Source organism: Galeopterus variegatus, unplaced genomic scaffold (genome assembly GCF_000696425.1).
Source record: "Galeopterus variegatus unplaced genomic scaffold, G_variegatus-3.0.2 Scaffold4823, whole genome shotgun sequence".
NCBI classification, from domain to species: domain Eukaryota; kingdom Metazoa; phylum Chordata; class Mammalia; order Dermoptera; family Cynocephalidae; genus Galeopterus; species Galeopterus variegatus.
Window position 1 is genome coordinate 140,510 of NW_007730934.1, and position 19,796 is coordinate 160,305.

A 19,796-nucleotide genomic window follows, 5' to 3' on the forward strand; every position below is an offset into this window, starting at 1 on the left:
TGGAGCTTCAAAGAAGAACAGTCTTGAGTTTTTCCTGTAAAACACATCTTCATTAGGAGTACAATATTCCTTAGGTATCCCTATTAGCAAAAATATCCACATGTGGGTCATATAGAAGGTAGGCTCCAATATCTTCAGTTTTTACTACTATTAAAGCTGGTTCAGAAACCTAACTCTGCAAGTAAGAATATTCCTTAGGTATCCCTATTAGCAAAAATATCCACATGTGGGTCATATAGAAGGTAGCCTCCAATATCTTCAGTTTTTACTACTATTAAAGCTGGTTCAGAAACCTAACTCTGCAAGTAAATATTTTTTTTAAAACAAAAAAGAGCTTGTACTGAATGTTTTTATTATAACTTCCATCTGTGAATGTCCTATTTATGTAATTATGTTATATAAATTTCTAATTTATATAAATCATGGAATTTTACTTCATCACATAGTCCCATAGTTCTTCTTGTGTGTCTTCTTCCTCATTCTACACTTTAAATGTATCCACTAAATCTATATATGACTTGTATCTTTCTACTTTCTCTCCGGCGATCCTATTCAATCTCAGAGCCTCAATCATCTCCTTATTCTCAAATCCATGTAATTACATTTTCTGTCTTCACTGAACCTTAGTCTTAAATTTTCAAAAGCCCCCTGGATATCATCCCCATATGCACTGCTGGTACCTCAAATTAAGGGGGATGGGGAGGCAGGTCAGAGATGGGGGACATGGGGTATAATTGGAATTTGTGGTCATGGGCTTGCTGCCAGTATGGATCTGGCCACTACATTTTGGGCATGAGTAGTCACAGTCAGCTTTGTACCCCATAAATACTCATAACAACGAAAAAAATTAAAAACTTAATTCATCTTAAGTCTAAAACCTGTTTCAACTTCTGTTTCTGTTAATAGCACCAATGCTCTCCCAGTCACCAGGTTTAACTTATTCAGCCTGGCCTCTTTTTTCTCTTTTTTCCTCCAGGTGAAAAATTATTTAGTCCTATCAAGTCCTCCATAACATCTCTTGCATCACTCCTACCCCCTTCTTTTACTCTGGATCACTTTCCATAATCTTTCACTGGCACTACAGTAATAGTCTCCAAATGGATCTTCCCACTTCGAGTCTCCTTTCCCTTTCAAAATATCCTACATATTCCAGCTAGGATGAATCTTCCTAAATCAAAAAATTTTATCATGTCACACCCTTGCTCAAAAATGTGCTATAGTGGCTCCCTACCCAAGTAAAAAAGCTCAGATCTCTTAGATGAGTGTTAGAATTTGTGATTACATGACTCCAGCCTACATAATTTTATCTACTTTCATTCAACTTTTTCACCAGCTCAACCAAACTAGTCACCAATCTCTGTATTTTTTTGCTTCTTTGCCTCTTTTGCCTGGAATGCCCATCCTTGATAACTATTGGTCAAGCCTTCAGCCAGAAATCATTTCTTCATAATAACAACATGATAAAGTGACATGAAAATATTATCAAAAGACTTGGCTTTGAGTGTTGGGTTTGCCAGAAAGTCCTTAATCTGTAAAATGAGGACTACGTTCCTTACAAGGTAGTTGTGAAAATACGTTGTAAAGAGTGTTACTCTTCTACTGTACTACCATAGCTCTGTATCCATCTCTCTCTTACGATATATCAATTTCAACCTCATACTATGGTTACTTAGAAATACTTATTCTATTTCTTACCTGAGTTTTTTTTTTTTTTTTTTTTGGTGTTTTGCCACAGTGTCTAACATAATGCCTTTAATACTTAAATGTATTTGTTGAACATTCCGCTACTATGTTCATATTTTTAGCACCTGTCCCTTTTAAAAAGTGAGTAATGAATGCAAATGAAAGACATATTCCATATAAACCATGACTGTCTGTCAAGAATATAATAGTGAGAGAAAATAGATAACTTGCAAGTCAATACTGATTGAAAAATTTACATACTAGATAAAAAATCATTGTCTTGAGGAACTGACAGGGACCTTGAAGTTGCAGGAGAACCACTACTTTCATGGACCTGAGAGGATCCACATGATTCCTAAAATAAATAGAAGATAAAAGATTTAGGTTAATAAAAAATCATTTTTTTCAAAGTTATACAGTTTTAATTTCTAAACAGTTCTTTCTTTTGGCTTATTGCAAAAGAAGTATCAAAACTATGAAAAATTATTATACCTTAGAAAATTAAAGAAACACATATATAAAATAACCAACAAAGCTAAACTTAATTTCTTTACCAACTTAAATGATGGGACTGGGGCAATAATTAAATATTAGAAATAATTAATTTTTCAATATTTCCTACGTGGATGAGAAATTTGAAATATGCAACTCTAGTTACCTACGGATTTACAGAAAATGCCTGTTCTCAGTGTCCCAGATTCCTTCAACATGGAGGGTTGGGAAACCATGAAAATGTTAATAGAGAACACTCCTAGCTCTGTCACGGAATTACTGACTAACCTTCAATAAAGCACTTAAATCCTCTGGCTCTCAGGTTCTTTGTACTATCTATCTAAAATATGCACAAAAGGGCTTTAAGGATCAAAGGAGATAGTGTATGTAAAGATGATTTGAAAAGTATGTATTGTGCTTTAAGATTCATTTTGAAGGCATTATCACTTTTCTAAATTGTAAAGTGAACATATATATTCTTAAAAGAGAAGACTAACATGAAATAAGTCTGAATGAATGCTACTAAAGAAATCTTTCTTCTTGGCTTTTCCTCTTATTAATTATTGTAACGGGTACGAACAAGGTGGCATAAATATAGTGGTAGAACTATAATCAATGGTTTGCTTCTATATTACTCAGGGAAATTATTCATTATACAATGAAGGGACAAGGACAGAACTCAAAGTCAAACAAAGAAGCAAGGATTGTGGTGTGATGAGATTAATAATGAATTGAGAATCAAAAGAGCTGGGTTTCAAGTTGGAGATTGCCATAGGCTACCAAACAAACCCTAAAAGCTCCCTGGGCTGTAGTTGCCCATCCGTAAAAGAAGAGGTTAGAATAAATGATTTTTCATGTTCTTCACACATTTTGAGTTTAATACATATATATTTTTTTACCTCCTGTGGACCACGATTTACAGATATGTTCACAGATAACTCCATTTTCTTCTGGTCACATAAGTGAATAGTACTTGAAACCCTCTGTAACTGTAATGAATACATACATGTACTTTAATTAAAGGTGATTAGGAAATTACAGAAGTAAAATATAATTTAATTAACATATTTTAAATGTTTATACAAAATCAGTGGAAATAAAAGCTAAATCAGTTGAGGATATAATACATAAGGTAAGGTCTTAGGCAGGAGCTGAAGGCAGGCCCCACCACCCAACAGCAGATAGGAGCATGCTCAGGGTTCTAGGCAGGAGCTGAGGGCAGCAGCCCCCTGGCCAGCAGCAGGCAGGAGCATATTTGGGGTTCTAGGGTCTATGCAGGAGCTGAGGGTGGCACCCCCTGCCCAGCATCAGGAAAGAACATGGTGAAAACACCACTTCTGCATGGGTAGCCCACCATAGCCACTGCCACAGCCACAGCTTGCTGCCACAGTAATAGTCACAGCCACCATGCAGGTGACCCACTAGACACTTGAATGAATTCACAAAAAGAGAGTCACCAGTGGAGACTGGAAAAAAGAAGAGGAAGTCTCTCTCCTCAAAGTCAACTCCAGACAATAGAAGAAGCAACTGCTCGACCAGATGACTAGACATGAACATAGAGATACCAGACATATAAAAATCCCAGAAAATATGACACCACCAAAAGAATACAGTAATTCTCAAATACCAGACCCTATAGAGCAGGAAACCCTTGAAATGACTGAAAAGGCATTCTAAGTAACGATCTTAAGGAAACTCATTGTGATATGAGAAGACTCGGACAACATAACAAAACAAGAAAAAATATCCAGGATATGAAGGAGTAAATTTACAAAGAGATTAATACTTTAAAAGAGGATGTAGCAAAACTTAAGGAACTGAAAGACTCATTCAACGAAATAAAAAACACAGAACCTAAGCAGCAGTCTAGAACAAGCAGAAAAAGAATTTCTGATCTTGAAAATAGTCTTTTAGAAATAACCAAAGTGAATTAAAAAAAAAGATTTTTTTAAAAATGAAGAAAAGGGGAGGAGAAAGGAAAGGCATCGGAAACCTATTCAATGAAATAATAACAGAAAACTTCCCAGGCATATGGAGAGACAAGGACCTTCAGATCCATGAGGCTCAAAGATCTCCAAGCAGATTCAGTCCAAATATATTTTCTCTGAGACACATTATAGTCAAACTGGCAAAGCTCAAAGACAAAGAGAAAATCTTAAAAGCAGCAAGAGAAAAGCATCAAGTCATCTATAAGGGAGCCCCCCCTACCTGAATAATAGCAGATTTCTCAATAGAAACTCTACAGGCCAGAAGAAAATGGGATGATATATTCAAAATATTAAAAGAAAAAAACTGCCAGTCAAGGATGCTATGCTCAGCAAGGCTATCCTTCAGAAATGAAGGAGAAATAGTGTATTTTCCAGACAAAAAAAGAATTTCGGGAGTTCACTACCACATGACCAGCCCTGCAAGAAATCCTCAAGGGAGTCGTGCATCTGGAATCTGAAAAATGATAATTACTACCATGAATACATGGGAAAGAACAAAACCTGCTGGTAGAACAAAAATGCAAAGAAGAAAAAGAAAATTTTACCACCGCACACAAAAAAACAAACATCAAAGACAAACAAAAAAAGGGGAAGAAAGGTACAAAAGATATTTAAAGCTTCCAAATGAAAATGGATAGAATGCCAGGAGTAAGACACCACCTTTCAATAACAACCCTAAATGTAAATGGATTACACTCCCTTATCAAAAGACACAGACTGACTGATTTAATTAAAGAGCTAGACCCAACTATATGCTGTCGTCAAGAGACTCACCTCACCTGGTGAGGCACACACAGACCAATAGTGAAGGGATGGAAAAAGATATACCATGCAAAAAGAAATCAAAAACAAGCAGGAGCAGTTATTCTTCTATCAGGTAATATAGACTTTAAACCAGAAACCATAAGAGACAAAGAAGACCACTATATAATGATAAAGGGATCTATACAACAAGAAGACATAATAATCATAAATATATCTGTAACCAACAATGGAGCACCCAGATATATAAAGCAAACACTATTAGGCTTAAAGAAAGAGAACCTAATATGATAATAGTAGGGGACCTGAATGCCCCCTGTTAGCACTGGACAGATCATCTAGGCAACAAATCAACAGAGAAACATGGGATTTCAACTATACTTTAGACCAACTGGAGCTGGCAGGTAATTACAGAATATTTCATCCAACAACTACAGAATATACATTTTTCTCATCAGCACGTGGAACATTCTCCAGGATAGACCATGTTAGGCCACAAATCAAGTCTCAACATATTTTAAAAATTTAAATCATTTCAAGTAGCTTTTCAGACCACAAAAGATTGACACTAGATGTCATCAACAAGCAGAACCAAAGAAACTATAAAAGCACATGGACATTAAACAACATGCTCCTGAACAACCAATGGGTCCAAGAAGAAATTAAACAAGGATCAAAAAATTTCTTGAAACTAACAAAAATATACATCATACCAAAACCTGTGTGATACTGCAAAAGCAGTAGTAAGAGGGAAATTTATTTCAGTAAACACTTACATCAAAAGAATAGAAAGATTTCAAATAAACAACCTAATGCTGCACCTCAAAGAATGAGAAAATCAAGAATAATCCAATCCCAGAATTAGCAGACAGAAAGAAATAATTACGATCAGAGCAGAACCAAATGAAATAGAGACCCCCAAAATGATACAAAAGATCAATTAAATAAAAGTTGTTTTTTTGAGAAGATAAACAAAATAGACAAGCCAATAGCAAGGCAAAGTAAAAAAAGAAAACCTAAATAACAAAAATTATAAATAAAAATGGAGGCATTACAACCAATACCACAGAAATAAAAAGAATCATTAGAGACTATTATAAAGTATATGCCAACAAATTTGAAAACCTGGAGGAAATGGATAAATTTTTGTTCCCATATAAACTACCAAGACTGAACCAAGAAGAAATAGAAAACCTGAACATATCAATAACAAGCAATGAGATTGAAGCAGTAATCAGCAGTTTCCCAACAAGCAAAAGTCCAGGACTGGATGATTATACTGCTGAATTCCACCATACCTATAAAGAGGAATAAACACAAATTTTCTTCAAACTATTCCAAAAAATTGAAACAGAGGCCAATCTCCTAAATTCATTCTATGAGGCCAGCATTACCCTAATACCAAAACCAAAGACATCACAAAAAAAGAAAAATACAGGCCAATAATTCTGATCATCACAAACACCAAAATCCTCAAAAAATATTAGTGATCAGAATACAACAACACATCAGAAAAATTACACACTATGATCAAGTGGGATTCATCCCAGGGATGTAAGGATGGTTCAAGATACGCAAGTCAATAAATGTGAAACACCACATTAACAAAATCAAGGATTAAAAACCATATGATTATCTCAATAGACACAGAAAAAACAGTTGACAAAATTCAACATCTCTTCATGATGAAGACTCTCAGCAAATTAGGTATAGAAGGTCCACTACTAATATCATCTTGAATGGGAACAAGACAAGGATGCCCACTTTCACCACTCCTTTTTAACATAGTATTGGAAGTAATAGCTAGAGCAATCAGGCAAGAAAAAGAAATGAAAGGGCATCCATATTGGAAAATATGAGGTCAAACTGTCCCTGTTTGCAGATGACATGATCCTATATACAGAAAAACCTAAAGACTTTACCAAAAAACCCTTAGAGCTGATAAATGATTTCAGTAAAGTTGCAGGATATAAAATCAATATGCAAAAAGCAGTAGTATTTTTATACTTCAGCAATGAACTAGCAGAAAAAGAAATCAAGAAAGCAAGCCCATTTAAAATAGTCACCAAAAAAATAAAATACCTAGGCATCAATTTAACCAAGGAGGTAAAAGATCTCTACAATGAGAAATACAAATCACCATTGAAAGAAATTAAAGAGGACACAAAAAGATGGAAAGACACTCCACACTCTTGGATTGGAAGAATTAACATTGTGAAAATGTCCATACTATCCAAAGCGATCTACAGATCCAATGCAATCCCCATCAAAATACCAATGACATCTTTCATAGAAATAGAAAGAACAATCCTAACATTCACGTGGAACACCAAAAGACTCCAAACAGCCAAAGCAATCCTGAGCAAAATAAATAAATAAATAAAGAAAGAAAGAAAGAAAGAAAGAAAGAAAGAAAGAAAGAAATAAAGCCAGAGGCATAATACTACCTGACTTCAAATTATACTACAAAGCTATAGTAACCAAGACAGCATGGTACTGGCAATAAAAAACAGACACTCAGACCAATGGAACAGAATAGAAAACCCAGAACAGAATAGAAAAGCCAATATCTGTTGGCTGTAAATATTCAACACCCATATTTACAGCCAACACATATTTGACAATGGCAACAGGAGCATAATTGGGGAAAGGATGGCCTCTTCAGTAAGTGGTGCTGGGAAAACTGGACATTCATATGTAGAAGAATGAAATTAGACCTGTAACTCTCACCATATACCAAAATCAAGTCAAAATGGATTAAAGATTTATCTATAAGACCCAAAATTATAAAACTCCTAAAATAAAACATAGCGGAAACACTTCAGGAAGTAGGACTGGTCAAAGACTTTATGAACAAGACCCCAAAAACACAGACAACAGAAGGAAAAATAAGCAATTGGGATTATATCAAATTAAAAAACTTCTGCACAGCAAAAGAAATAGCAGAGTAAAAAGACAACCTACAGAATGGGAGAAAATATTCACAAACTATGCATCCAACAAGGGATTAGTATCCAGAATGTACAAGGAACTCAAACAACTTAACAGTAAAAAAACATGTAACTGAATTAAAAAATGGGCAAAGGAGTTGAAAAGGCATTTCTCAAAGGAAGATAAACAAATGGCTAACAGACATGAAAAAATGCTCAACTTTCACTAAGCATCAGGGAAATGCAAATCAAAACCATGTTGAAATATATCATCTCACGCTAGTTAGACTGGCCAGTACCAAAAAGACAAGGAATAACAACTGCTGGCAAGGATGTAGAGAAAGGGGAACCCTCCTACACTGCTGGTGGGACTGTAAATTCATGCATCATACGTATGGAGGTTCCTTAAAGAACTACAGATAGAACTTTCATCTGATCCAGCAATCCCACTGCTGGGTGTATTCCCAAAGGAACGGAAATCATCATGTCGAGGGGACACCTGCACTCCAATGTTCACTGCAGCTCTATTTACAATAGGTAAGAGTTGGAACCAACCTAAATGTCCATTGATGGATGACTGGAAAAGGAAAATGTGGTATATATACACAATGTAAAAGTACTCTGCCATAAAAAGGAATGAAATTTTGCCATTCACAGCAACATGGGTGAACTTAGAGAAAATTGTTAAGTGAAATAAGCCAGGCACAGAAAGAGAAATACCATATGTTCTCGCTCATAAGTGGGAGCTGAAAGAAAAAAGTAAACAAACAAAAAGAAAGAAAGAAAGAACAATCACAATAATTCCTTGAACTCTCAAAAGGAGAGAACAGAACTGAAGACACCAGAGGTGAGAAAGGAGGAGGGGGTGGGGGGTTAGGGAGAAATTGGTAAAGGGCCCCTCAAAATGTTTACATTTTGTAATTATAAAAATAAAATAAAATAAAATAAAAAATAATTAAAAAAATAAAGAGACATGTGAGAATCTTTCACTCTCTCTCTGCTCCACCATTTTCTACTATGTGAGACCCCTGTGTTGCTGCAAAGCCACCAACAAAAAAGACCCTCATCGTAAGTGTTCCCTGGACTTTGAACTTCCCCACATCTGAAACTGTAAGCAATAAGTTTCTTTTTCTTTCAAATTAATATATATACATACACACACACACATATATATATATATGGTAGGAGAAATAACTTTAGAGACACAGAGTTTGAATTCTGCTTCATATTAACTGGTAAACGAGCAAATTATTGATCTTTCAGAGACTCAGCTTCATTCTTAAAAATGTAGTACTACCTACATGCAGGATTTTTTAGAGACTGAGATAAAGAATGTAAAGTTCAGGTACAAACTAGGTATTTAATAAATTTTAGTGTGTGTTTGTGTGGGCCTATTCACAATTATTAAGCGTTTACTATATTTCAGGCACTATGTTTGTAAGTACTACTACTATTTTCATTTTACAGATGAGAAACTGAGGCTTGGACTAAGTAAAGGAGGTAATGCATCATAATGGAATGGTGGGGGCCATGTAGCAAATCAGACCTGGTTTAGAATCCCAGGATACCTAAATGTTTGAGTGGGCATGAGACTTAATATCACTTTACTTATCTATAAATTGGAGATAAGAATACCTATTTTGCAGTATAACTGAAAGGAAAATTAGAAATAATATATACAGATAAGCCCTAAGACTACTTGTAAGTACTCGAGAATTGGTAGCTGCTAAGCAGATGATTTATTTAAATACAGTCTGCCCTCCAAATCCATGGGTTCTAAGTCCGTGGATTCAATTAACTGTGGATCAAAAATATTAAACAAAATTTTTGTCTGTACTGAAAATGTACAGACTTTTTTCTTGTCCATTATTCCTTAACCAATAGTATAACAACTATCTACACGGCATTTACATTGTATTAGGTATTATAAGTAATCTGGAGACAATTTAAAGTATACAGAAGGATGTGTGTAGGTTATGTGCAAATACTATGCCATTTTATATAAGGGACATGAGCATGCAGATTTTGATGTCCAAGTGGGTCCTGGAGTAAATCTCTCATGGATACCAATGGATGAATGTACTATACTTCTGCATTAAAATCAAGTGATTTACTCCTGTCTCCATAAGCCAGGCTTGGATTAGATGCCATCACTAATGAGTGATTTAATAACAAACTTTTGGTTTGCTTCCCTTCCCCAGACCAACATAATGCCAACTGCTCTTCAGAACTTTAGAAACTGGTGAGTTCCACACCCAGCCCTACATGATTCACATTTGTGACTGCCTGTTCCATTACATAGGTAAGGAACTTTAGGAGAAAAAAACTCCTATTCATCTGTGTATATAATGTACCTAGTCTAGTACTTTGCACACAGTAGTTCAATGGACATTTGTAAATATATTTTTATATAAACCTTTAAAATTAGTTTTGGCTATGTCTCTGTTATGTAAGGTTTTTCTGTGCTTATAAAATTTACCAAAATATTTCTGATAATGCAGTATCCTTGAATTAGCAATATTGTTTTTCATAACTGATCAGTTATGATGATTCAAATTGCATCTGAACTAGTGAATCAATACCCAAGAAGAAATAAAATGGAGTATTAAAAAAAAACCTCTTTTTTTGTTCAGTGTTTTTATTCAACATATAGGAAGCATTTACCTATGAAAACATGAATTATAGGAGGCAGTGCAAAGAACCGAAAAAATAAATGCAGGAAACTCAAACAAAACAAGTCAACCTAAATGCTAATCTTCGTTTTCAAAAATTTCTTCGTGAAGAATCTTATTAAATTTGTATTCTAAAGTTGGCCCTGCCATTCGCTAGCTGTGTGTGGTGTTACGCAATTGACTAACTTCCCTATAAAGTAGTCCCCTCCTATCTGTAGTTTCACTTTCCCCAGTTCCAGTTACCAGAGGTCAACTACTGCCAGAAAATACTAAATAAAGAATTCTAGCAATAAACAATTCCTACAGCGGCCAGCCACCAAAACAAAACAAAAACAAAACAATTCCTAACTTTTAAACAGCACGCTGTTCTGAGCAGCGTGATGAAATCCCGTGCCGTCCTCTGCCTTCCCACTCCATCCTGCCCCGGACATGAATCATCTCTTTGTCCAGCAGATGAACATGGTAGATGCTCCCTGCCTAGTAGTCACTTAGTAGCCATCTGGGTTAACAGATAACCGTGGTGGTATCCCAGTGGTTGTGTTAAACGAACCCTTATTTGACTTAATAATGGCTCCAAAGTGCAAGAGTAGTGATGATGGCATATTGTTATGATTGTTATATTTTATTATTAGTTGTTGCTGCTAATCTCTTACTGTGCATAATTTATAAATTAAACTTTATCATAGGTATGTATGTATAGGAAAAAATGTGTAGGATTTGATATTATCTGAGGTTTCAGGCATCACAGGGGGTCTTGGAACGTATCTCCTGTGGACAAGGTGGGATTTTGGTAGGTCAGTTTCTCACCTATATAATCAGATGCTATTCTTGCTCTAACAGTTTCACAGAATTGAGACAAGTTTTTAAGAAAGAAAAAACAACTACAACAACTCTACGTGAAAAAAATATGACAAGTTAAAAACACTGAAGAAAGCAATGCTATTATTAAATGGTATTATAAAATATTTGAAAATATACCCTATATTTAAAAAGCCAAAATTTCTTCTAGAAATTAAGTCTTAAATAAAGGATCCTAGTGTTTAAGTTGTTTCAGGACAAAAAAGGATCTGTGATGCTTTTCTTCCCTTTCATAACCAAGACAACAGGCCCTTCTATCCACCTCTCTTTGGAAGAAGAGAAAGAAAAGAGAAGGTTGTGAGGAGATAAAAAGGAACTAAAAAGATAAGGCAAAAAAAATGTTACCAGAAGTTCGTATCTACTAAAAGTGGAGAAATTGGTACGCTCTGGAAAGGCTGTACCTCCTCAGATGCCAGGGACCAGTGAAACGTTACCAAAAAAACCGAAATGCAGTTCCTCTTTAATTCCTTCCTTTATGTGCTCCCTTTTAAACCAAATGTTACATCAGTAGATCTAGCAAACTCAAGGGGCAAGCAACATCATTTAGTGATGAGTAAATTGTAGCTTGTGCTTCTTCACAACCCGAGCATTTGGCTAACTGGTGGTTTGTATTATCAGATGTTAAGTACAATTTAATGAAACCCAGCAAGTGCTAAACTATGCTTACCTTGTCCTAAAGCATTGTAGTTCTTTTAAGACAACTTTTGGTAATACTAAGAAAAGCCTGCAGTGATAGGTCCCTTCAATTGTTGTTCTGATCCATAAGAACCAGATTGAGTAAATAAGATAACTGTCCTAGGTAATTCATATCAACTGCTACTGTGTTTTCGATCTATGCAACATGTAGTGTTTGAGTGTGTATATGTGGGGGAAACCAAGTAATTAAAAAAGTATGCATTTTGGCCTCAATCATAATAAAAATTCTACAGCTTAACTTGGCAATACATCTTAGAAAAGCCCAAATACACCAAATAAAAAGAGAAGTGCAAGAATCCAGGCATCTGTAGGTATTAAAATTTAGAAAAATAAATGTAGATTAAAAAATAAAAAAACAAACAGAAACTTCTAGTGATTCAGGACATTCATTGTATACAACTGGCCTTCATTATACATTTTAAATTTAAATCTGATATATGAGGGTTATGGAAATGTATTTAAAATCTGAAGGTGGTCATTTTAATGAAATGGAAAAGCTTTTTAATGACAAAGAAAAGGTAGTATTCATAGTCTCTGGTAAACGCTCCCACCCCAAAATGGTAGCCTATATCTGTGAAAAATATATAGATTAAAAATTGAACTAAACTGAAAATTTCCATGAGTAATAAATAGTTGTTTAAAGTCCGTCCTAATTTCTAGCATTTCATTTGGCAATTTACCTTTGTTTTCTTTAGCTGAATAACAGCTTCAAGAAAAGTTATCTCTTCAAATGTTCTCAGAACTGGCTCAAGTTCTATTAAACATTCTAAATAAGAAAAAAAAAATACAATTTGAGTTCAGATTGTTCTTAATCATTCAATTGAAATGCTAATATTTACCTGATAAAGCCCCAAGTCAACTTTTTCCTAAACTGATGACATTCCATTGTCTTAAGAGTCTTTATTACTGGCATAAAGATAGACATAGGGATCAATGGAATAGAATTGAGAGTCTAAAAATAAACTTATAATTATAGCCAACTGATTTCTGGCAAAGGTGCTAAGATAATTCAATGGGGAAAAGACAGTCTTTTCAACAAATGGTGCTAATACTGTTGGATATCCACATGAAAAAAAGGTAAATTTAGACCTTTATCTCATACCATACATAAAAATTAACTTAAAATAGATCATAAACCTAAATGTAAATATAGGAGAAAATCTTCATGAACTTGGGTTAGGCAGAGTTCTTAGCTATGACATCAAAAACAGAAAAACAGTATCCATTAAAAACATTGATAATTGAACTTCAAAAACACTAGAAAACTTTTACACTTCAAGACACTATTTAGAAAAAAATAATAAGACACAGACTGGGAGAGTATATTTCCATATCACATACCTGTTATTTGTATCTAGAATATTTAAAGAACTCTGACAACTCAATATAACAAGTAACACAATTAAAAAACAAGTAAAAGTTTTGAATTTTACCAAAGGAGATAATACAAATGGCTAAAAAGCACGTGAAAAGGTGCTTAAAACCATTAGGAAATGCAAATTAAAACTGCAACGAGATAACATCCAATACCAGTATAATAGTTGTAATTAAAAAAGACAGAAATTGGCAGAGAAAAAGAAATACCACATGTTCTCACTCATTGGTGGGAGCTAAAAAATAAACAAATTAATTCACCCACATACACACACAAAAAAACCCGGGGGGTGGGAAGAAGATATAACAACTATACTTTTTTGAAGTTGTTACAACAAGCAAACGGAAAGGACATTCTTGGGGGGGAGGGGAGGGAGGGAGGAGGGAGGGAGGTGTCGGTGATGGGCCATAATAATCATATACATTGTATATTGACAAAATAAAAATTTAACGGAAAAAAAAAAAAAAGACAGAAACTAACAACTGTTGACAATGATGTGGAAAAACAGACACCCTCTTACACAGTTGGTGGAAATGTAAAGTGATGTAGCCACTTTGCGAAACAGTGTGGCAGTTTCTTAAAAGATAAACTGATTATACAACCCAGCAATTTTACTCATAGATAGTTAACTAACAGGAAGGAAAACATATGTTCATACAAAGACTTGTATGTGAATAGTCATAGCAGCATTATTCATATAGCCAAGTGAAAACAATCAAAACGTTCATCAACTGGCCAATGGGTCAACAAAATGTGATACATCCATATAGTAGAACATGAGGGGTCTTCAAAAACTTCATGGGAAGAGTCGTATTTTTAATTCCATTTTTCCGTGAATGTTTTGTAGTACCATTGTATTATTCTGCAATAAACTACTGAACACACTACTGATTCATGCTACAACCAAGGTGAACCTGGAAAATGTTATGCTAGGTGAAAAGAGCCAGTTGTTTATGCTTTTTATTAGCCAATCCCCTTACTATAATCCCCTACTACAGTCAATGCTTTATTTTAAACTTCCTCTATTCACATTATTATGTGATTCTTCTCTCCTAAGTACCTCTTACATGTGAATATAAAATATTGTCGTCCATAAAGTTTTTTTTTTAAAGAATCAGTTGCAAAGAACCATATGTTATTATCATTTCATTTATATGAAATATTCAGAAAAGATAACTCAAAAGAGACAAAATATAGATTACTGGTTGCCTGGGGTTGGATGTGGGAACAGGTAGTGATTACAAACGGATATGAGAAATTTTGGGGGATGACGGAAATGTTCTAAAACTGGATTATGGTGATGGTTGCAAACTCTGTAGAATTACAAAACAATCAACCTACACTTAAAATAGATGAATTTTAAGTAAATTACACTTCAATAAGGTTTTTGGAAAAAGAAACATTTTAATAAAACGATTCCTCTCTCTGCTGTTGTGCTACTTTGCCACTTAATGAGTACATTATTTTAATAGTTGAATCCATTTTTAGGATGTATATTCTACAGTCATTATTTTTTTCAACAAAGCTTTATCGAGCTTTCCTCTTTTCCCCTAGCCTATATTTTTTTACAAAGAAAAAAACAATATAGCTTGCTGTTAATTTTTGAAGCTTATCCTTACCTTTTTCTATTATAATTTTTTTGTTCATTCATATTCATTCTTTTCAGTAGGTTTATCCAAGAGTAGGCACTTTGAGCTTACTTTGATATCTAGAGGTCCTCTTGTACTTTCATGATCTCTCATTTAGTCATATTGACAGTTTGTTTCCTGAATACACTTACGTTTTTCCCTATTACTGATTTTTATTCTAAACTAGATAACAGTGCTTTTTAAGAAATATGATAAAACTACTATCAGATATAAAGCTGAATATTTTTATAGCCTTTATAGCCAATTTTAGTTAAAGAGCCAGTTTAAAAATAATTACACTATGAATTCTTGTTACTAAAGTTTCTGAAGCCATATGTGTGATTAACAAAACACTGCTCAAATCTTCATTCCAACTGAAAAAGCAATGTAATGTATTTTCCATTCCACATACACCCAATGTTCATCAGGGTTACATTTAAAAACTCAAAAGTTGCTAAGATAATGGATTCACATTTTATCTTATTTCCCATCACCACGAGGAAGGGTATGTACCTCCTTTTTCTCCAATGCCACTTCTAAATAGTAATTTCATCTCCTTAACCTGAAATTCTAGCTCTAATTCGTGCCATTGTGTAATACTCACTTTCCCACATACTTCCTGTTTTTCCCTTTTGTTCACTGAAGACTTTGGCTTTTGGCTTACTGACTTCTCCACCCTGCAATGATCAGTACTCTGTAGAACACTTGAGAGGAACCCTCTGCAAATCTCTGGGGCTCTCTCTCTGTGCATCTTTCTCCTCTCTGGTACTTTATATGTCCTATAAACTCTGTCTGCCTTGATCTACCCAGACTTTCAGCCCCACCTCCTCGACTCTGAGTGCCCACTGGGCTCCACCTCAGTTTCCTTTTCCTGTGCTGTGTCTAGAAACTCTCAAGGCAGTATGCTGGGCAATCATCAGGCTCAACTCATTTGTTTTTCATTTCTCAGAGTGTTTCCTGATATCTAGTGTCTTGAAAACCACTGTTTCATATGTTTTGCCTGGGTTTTTTGGTTGTCTCAGGCAGGAAGGTAAATTGGCCCTTGTTACTCCATCTTGGCCAGAAGTGGAAGTCACTGGTTTCTCTTTTAAATTAATGGCCAAACCTGGGCATTAAACACTACTTAGCAATTCTATTAGGCTTCCCAAATAAATTTATGATTGCATTCTCATAGATCAGCAGTTCTTAGAGTGTGGTCTAGGGAGCTCTGAGGGTGTTGGTCCCTGAGGCTCTTACAAGAGTTCATGAAGTCAAAACTATTTTCAAAATAATAAATATTAAGACATTATTTTCCCTTTTTACTCTCATTCTCTCACAAGAGTATAGTAGATTTTTCCAGAGATTAAATGAGGTGTGATGTCATCACTGCTCCAACAGTTAATGGAATGTGTTCTTATGCATTCTTATATTTAAAAATTTTCTCAGTTTTAATTGCCAATGTGGTAAATATCTATAGATATGATCCACACAAACAAAATCTCTCAATAATTTTGAAAAGTCCAGATACCTATAAGTTTGAGAATTGCTATCTTAGATGACCATCTTGTACAGCTGGAGGAGACACTTATGTCCTTTCTTCATGTTTCCAAGGTGAAGATGAAATCCCCAGTTTAATATATAAGAAGGAAAAGTACAGGAAGGACACATTTAGCTTCTTTCTGCCCCTCAGTTACTCCCCCTTAAACTTATCTCATTTGTTAATTTTGGAGAAAAACTGAACATGCTTATCTGGTCCCTTCTCAGTTTTCTCTTTCTTTTAGAATTCAGAATATCTAAAGAATGCATAGATTTTCTATTTCCCCACATAGAAGAAGGGTGAGGCCTGTGGTGAGCTGATAAAGCTGTCAATTCCAGAGGCAAAGTATTGCCAAGCCCATTTAGCTGCAGATCTAAAGTACGTTCTCCAATGAGCTTTATCAGTAATAAAGCTGATATTTTGACCCCCATCTGTCTTTCTTCTGTGGCTTTTCTTAATATATTCTGAACTTAGGAAGGGAAGACAGGGGTAATAGGTATCGTACCTTATTTTTCTTTTCTTAAACTTCCATCTTTCTTTTGAGATGATCACCTATTCTCATACTACATTGAGAAAACAGAAGCCATGAGAGGGAACTCCCTCGAGTTCTACCACCAGATCTAGAAACTTGTATCTATCTTTCCTGCTTTATCCCTTGTATAGTGGAAAAAAATGTCCATATACTCATACAAATGTTAACAGTATCACCTCTGCTCTGAATACCGTTTCCTTCACCTCTCTTTCATTCCATTCCTTACATTCTCTCTTAGCTCTTGTACTGCCAATCTCTGCCTATTAGATCATTCTATTATTCTATTATTGTCTCCTATCTTTATGTAGGGAAAAAATCTTGACCCCATATCATCCTTTAGCTACCACCTCAGTTTTCTGCTCCCACTCAGACATAAACACCTTGTAGATATTGTCCATACGTGTCTCCACTTCTTTCTCTCTAATTCTTTAACATACATCAGTCTTCTGTTTTCACATCTTCACTAAAACTACATTTGTTTCGGTTACCACGATGACAATATTGGAGAATTCTACTCATCTTATTTGGCCTCTTGGCATATTAGACATGGCTGACCACTCCTTTGAAACTTTCCCTCTGGTGGCTTCCAAGACATAAGAGACTACATTATCTACCGTCCTCTCTTCCTCAATCTCTTTTCCTCTTCCTCTAGACAATTTCTAAGTATTGAAATGCCTCAAAGCTCTAACGTGGGTCCTTTACTCTTTGCTACCTATATTCTCTCCCAAGGTGATACAGTCCAGACCATATATACGTTGGTGATGCTCAGTTTTATATCAGGAGCCCCGGTCTTTCCCTTGAACAACAAATTCATGTATTATTGTAGTAGTAGCTATAATTATGATTGTGTCCACATTTTGGTCATTATGAATTATGCTGCTACGACTATTCACATGCAAGTCTTTGTGTGAACATATGTTTTCATTTCTCTTAGGTTACTTCTGTGAGTGGAATTGCTGGAGTGTATGGTAAATTTATCTTTCATTTTTAAGAAATTGCCAATTGTTTTCCAAAGTGGCTGCATCATTTTACATTCCCACCAGCAGTGTATGAGGGTTCAGTCTTTCCATATCACTGTCAACACTTGTTATTTTCGTTTTTTTTAATAATAGCTATTTTGGGGGTATAAAGCAGTATCTCATTGTGGTTTTAATTTGCATTTCATAATGACTAATAATGTTAAGCATCTTTTCATGTGCTTTTTAGCCATTTGTATATCCCATCTGAGGAAATTTAAATCTTTTACTCATTTTCTAATTGCATTATTTGTATTATTATTGAGTTGTCAGAATTCTTTATATATTCTAGATTCAAGTCCATTAGCAGATACATGATATGCAAATATGTTCTAGTCTGTGCCTTGCTTTTTCATCTTATCTTAGTAGAATCTTTTGAAGTGCAAAGTTTCCAATTTTTTTAAAAGTCCAATTACAATTTTTTTTTTCTTATGAATCCTGTTTTTGATGTCTCTGCCTAACCCAAGGTCATGAAGATTTTCTCCTATTTTACATTTAGATGTCCTGATCCATTCTACCTCTGCAATATATCTTAATTCTGTGTAACTTTTCTATCTCCAGAATTACTACCTTAATTAGAAAATCCTGAAACAGACTCCTAGCTGGTTTCTTTGTTTCCACTCTTGCCTTTCTCCAATTAATCTTCCACACAGCAGCAAGAGTGATTTCACCTAAACTTAAATTAGATCGTGTCACTTCCCTGCAAAACACACTTTAATGGCTCTCCATTGCACTTGGAATAAAAATCTAACCTTTTAACGATGGCCAACAGCCTCTTCCTTCCCTCTCCGTCATCTCATATTATTCCTTTCCTTGCTCACTATATTCCATATATTTAGCTACAGAAGCATTTTCTTTGTTCCTTGCAAATACAAAACTCTTTCCTCTTCTAGGCTCAGGGTCTTTACCCTTGCTGTTTTCTCTGCCTGCAACTTTCTTTAGCTTTTGAATGAGTGGCTTCTTTTGAAGCTTCAAATCTCAGCTCAAATGTTTGCTCCTAAAAAAGACCTTTCCTTCCCTCCCTTAACTGGACTATTACCTTACTTATTTCCTCACAGGAGTTCCACAGTCTCTTGTGTACTTGTTTTCTCTCTGCCTTCTCAACTAGAACGTGAGCTCCAGGAAGTTAGTGATTTAGATGGCCTTATTCACTACTCTATTCCCAGTGCTCGCTCCTGTATGTACAAAGGACATGGTATGTGTTCAATAAATACTTGTTGAATACCTGAATGGAACTATTACTCCTATCAGATGACTTTTCTTTTCTGTTAGGAATTCTCAGTTCTTCTCTAGAAGCAGTTACTCATATATGTTATAAATAACAAGAGTGAAAAGAATTTAAACAACTGCTATGAGCTAGTCATCTAACTTGCATAATTTTTCAGGGATTATTTATTCATAGTATATAAGCTATTTCTGTAATTCAAAAGATCCAGATTAAAACTGTATACTCACTTAAGAAAGATGGTCTTTCATCTGGATTTTGTGCCCATCCACTTTCTATGAGAGAGATCATAAGTGCTCGATGAGGTATATCAAATGGCAAACTTTCTTCATTAGTGTCAGGTCGATGTCCCTGTGACACACTATACATAATCTGCAAAGGATTGGTGACTTCTGTCAAAACAAATATATTTCATTCCTTAGA

The 19,796-nt window shown here is 34.9% G+C and overlaps 1 protein-coding gene across 1 annotated transcript in view; it reads right to left on the reverse strand.

Annotated features, from left to right (window-relative positions):
* Positions 1-19,796, reverse strand: part of RIPK2 (receptor-interacting serine-threonine kinase 2) — a 40,169-nt gene that overhangs the window by 3,266 nt on the left and 17,107 nt on the right. The window contains exons 6-9 of the mRNA XM_008588431.1: positions 19,604-19,765; positions 12,762-12,847; positions 3,075-3,164; positions 1,945-2,038 (exon numbers count right to left, since the gene is read on the reverse strand). Of these exons, the coding sequence (XP_008586653.1) occupies positions 1,945-2,038; positions 3,075-3,164; positions 12,762-12,847; positions 19,604-19,765 (432 nt within the window). The remainder of the gene's footprint in view (positions 1-1,944; positions 2,039-3,074; positions 3,165-12,761; positions 12,848-19,603; positions 19,766-19,796) is intronic.